General features: G+C 46.6%; 1 protein-coding gene across 2 annotated transcripts in view; it reads right to left on the bottom strand.

Annotated features, from left to right (window-relative positions):
* Window positions 1-2,494: 2,494 nt before the first annotated feature.
* Window positions 2,495-3,609, bottom strand: part of CUNH1orf53 (chromosome unknown C1orf53 homolog) — a 6,381-nt gene continuing 5,266 nt past the window's right edge. Inside the window, exon 3 of one of the 2 annotated variants that reach the window (XM_019638131.1) lies at window positions 2,495-2,596. In XM_019638131.1, the coding sequence (XP_019493676.1) occupies window positions 2,552-2,596 (45 nt within the window). In that variant the 3' untranslated portion in view covers window positions 2,495-2,551. Of the gene's footprint in view, window positions 2,597-2,675; window positions 2,902-3,609 lie in introns of those variants that run through there. The other variant, XM_019638129.1, reaches the window with a different exon arrangement.

Raw genomic sequence — 3,609 nt, 5'->3', positions numbered from 1 at the left:
CCCCCCCTCTCCCCCCCCCCACTTAAATATGCCTTGCTTTCCCCGAGGGGAGGGGATAGTTAAACGGTACAGAAGTTTACCGTTTAATTGTTGCTGGGAAGTGAAAAACTGCACAGAGTCTTAAATACTCCACCATGGTGGGCAGATGTCCAGTCGACACATCAAGCCTTTGATCAAATATGGAGAAGATTGCAGCATGGCAGGTGCTGGCATGGAGTGCGTGTGGGGGGGGGGAGGGGTGGTTCCTTTTGAGCCACCAGGGACCAAGCAGCTCAAAGTGCTCCTAGGAAGGCGCCAAGCCGATTGCTGCTCGCCTGGCAGTGACCCCCCTGCCCTGGCCTCCTCCTGGCGCCTGGCGGTGGAACCGCGCATGCGGAACAGACGCTGCGAGCGCCTTAGGATAAGGGCTGCGATGGAACAAAGACCCACGCCGGGCCCAAAGGCATCCCCCCTTCTGGGGGGCCCTCGGGTTCCAAACACAACCATTTTGGGAGCCCAAAGTTTCCCTGGAGGCAGGGAGCCAGCCCTTCCCTTCCTTGCTCCGCAGAACAGAGTGTGGCTTCTGGAGAGAGGAGATGTGTACGTAATCCACAGGCAAGGAAGGCCGCAGCGGCCGGAATCTGTTATCACCCTCCAACCCGGTAAACCTCACAAGATCCCGCAGCTTCCTTTGGGTCTTTTCATGTTAGAAATGATGTACACATCAATGTCCCTTGATTTATGGCGCCTTGTGGGAGGAGTCCCCAGAAAACTTCAAAGTGAGAAGCACCAGAGTAGATTTAGACCGGGAAATTTCAATTTCTTCGCACCCACGAGTGTTTGGATACACACACCCAGTAAGAAACCTGAATTGTACTTTATAATGTGTGAATACGATGCAGCTTGGAGCTCTTGCGGTGAGGCCCATTTATGCGGCCACATTGTGTTTAATGTGGGGGCATCGCCCACGCCACCCCTGACATGTGTTTGGTTCACAAGCATCTCCACAGAACCACGGAGAACTTGTGACCTTGGCTCCCGGCTCTAGACGCATGAAAGAGGGAGAGCTGTCACCCCCAGTCCCCTGGAACAGCTCCTCTGCTGTTGTGGCTAAGAAGAGTCACAAGTCACACATGAGGTCCCCGTGATGGATATCCGGGGTCTTGCTTCTTAGGACAGTCCCCACTGCAGGACGGTCACAGCAGGAGGAAAGGGCGCTCTAAGGAGGAGACATCCCGTGTTATTTCCACCCGCCAAAGGGCTTTCTCAAAACACTGCCTCTCGATCACTTTCACAGGGGACGCCCTTTCCTTTCTCGTGTTGCTCTGGGAAGATGGCCTCTTTAAACTCATTTCTTTGTCTTCTTCCTCTTGGGACTGCTGACGGAAGCCCCATCCAGCCTCTACCCAGAAAACGACCTTGGTCATCTTCACATCTCATGGAAAACATGGAGCTAGCGGGTTGCTCCTTGACCTCAGAGTGGACAGAAGATTGGCCCCCAGGAGTTCCTAAGCCTTTGGAGAAAGACCAACTGCTTCCTCCATCACAAGGTGGACCCCCTTCTCCTGTTCTCCTTTAACGCAATTCCCGGAGAGGGCATCACCTGGCCACAGAGAATGTTCTTTTATATCCAAGGAGCTGTCCGAATCTCACAGGGCCCGGGGACAGTGCTTGCTAAGGCACCACAGTTAGAGCACCAGCAACCCTGGGACACCAAGTACGCCAACGTTGGGAAACAATTTAATCCTTGACATAAAATGAACAATAGAAGTCACCATCCGTGGGGACATTAGAACCTTACTCGGCTTCTTTCCACTTGTTTTAGTTTAGAAGGGCTTTTGTTTTGAATTGAACATGGGAGTAGGCACCAGAGCCTTTTGGTTGCTTAAGATCTTTTAAACACTTACTGGGGCCACAGGCAGAGACCAAGGCGACCCCTGGGTGGTTTGAGAACGTTTCAAGTTCTGCTGGCAGAAAAAACTGATGGTTTGCTCTGGGTACAGCCAGTCCAAGTGGGCAGCAGCCTCGTTTTACTGAACAGTTTCCATGGGCAAGAAAAGGCTTCCTGGGGGCTACTGTCCCCAGAGGGAAGCAGAGGAAATCTCTGCGGGCTTCTAGCCTGGGTCGGAGACTGATGCCCAGGGGATTCATAGCAGTGAACTAATGCCATGGGTGTAAAGCTAATAAAATGTTCTAAGAGAGGTCCACCCAGGAAACGGCATAAGAAATGGAGGAGTGAAATGTATGTGAGGGTGGGAAGAATGGTTTAATCAAGGCGCCTTAAGCGGCCTGGCCCCAAGTCAGAATAATTTAGAGTTTTCATTGCGAGAACAGATGGAAGACAACAGCAGCTCCTGACGCAGAAGGCTACTTCCTGGACACTCAGATGCTGCACCATATAGCATTATATCAACCTCCTTATAACTCACGATATAAATAGAAGGAAGAATGTATTCAAACTCTTCCATTTGCCAGCAACCTCAGTTGGGTCGCCAACACCGAAGAGAAAATAGTAGGAGCACTGAGACTACGAGGAAATCAAGAGCTGCTAATGTCACCCAGTTGCTACTACTTATTTAATGGAACAGTCATTATTTTCTTTCTTCAACATATGTGTCTGATAATGAAGAAAAAAAAAGGAAAAGAAAAATAACTATCAGTGTGCCACTTCAGAAAAACACAAACATTTGCTAGCTTTTTTCACTTTATTTATGTTCTTTTAATATATGTGCTTAAGGTCAAGTTAGTGCTCAGGAACCAAGAGCCCAGAGAGCAATTCTGGAGTAGGGTGTTTGTTTGTTTGTTTTTAATAAGGTTCAATTAGATTAGAGAACAGAGATGAAAATGTTGTCAAACATAAAAATAGGAATTGAATTGCTTCTTTTTAGATGGATCTTTAACATTGACTTGACCATATGGACACTGCAGAAGAAATAAAACAAATAATTATTTAATTACTTAACAATCATCTCAGAAAAGTACAATACTTCTCATGATGGAAAAAAGAGACTGCTAATCATGTTATAAAGATCATTTAATCTACCAGGTCCTGCACACTAAGAGGAGAATAATGGCAACCTTCGGTGAATAATCCTAATTAAAGTCCAGAAATCACTTCCTAAATGCATCTTTCCAACTCTAAGAATTTTACAGTCAAAGAGTCAGTCTTAGAAAATCCTCAGTTTCCCAATTTATGCAAAGCTCTCATGAGTTTCATTAGAAACAGCTAATGGCACAGGTAGGAACATACATAAAGTGAAGGCTCAATTTTTCAATGCGGGCTACATTTAAAACATACATGGAGTGTTTACACCTTAATTATAAAATGGGTCAGTTAAAGGAAGTAATACCTTCTTGCCGCAAAACATACAAAGGGGTCTGTAGACAGAGGTTGTTGGTATCTGTTTATACTCTTCACTGAATAACAACTGATCTGACTAGGATGCTTAGTTATCCTGGAGAACCCATTCCCATTTATTTTTTGCTCAAAACAGGGAAGGAGAAATGAGCTCATCTGAACCAATGAACATAAAGATATATATAGTCACTGAAATACACATTTTAGGAAATGAACAGGAGAGAGAGAGAGAGGAGAGAGGAGAGAGGAGAGAGGAGAGAGGAGAGAGGAGA

This window comes from Hipposideros armiger, unplaced genomic scaffold (assembly GCF_001890085.2).
Source record: "Hipposideros armiger isolate ML-2016 unplaced genomic scaffold, ASM189008v1 scaffold_37, whole genome shotgun sequence".
NCBI lineage: Eukaryota > Metazoa > Chordata > Mammalia > Chiroptera > Hipposideridae > Hipposideros > Hipposideros armiger.
Note: the sequence above shows the minus strand (reverse complement) of the source record. Positions and strands in the feature narration are given on the sequence as shown.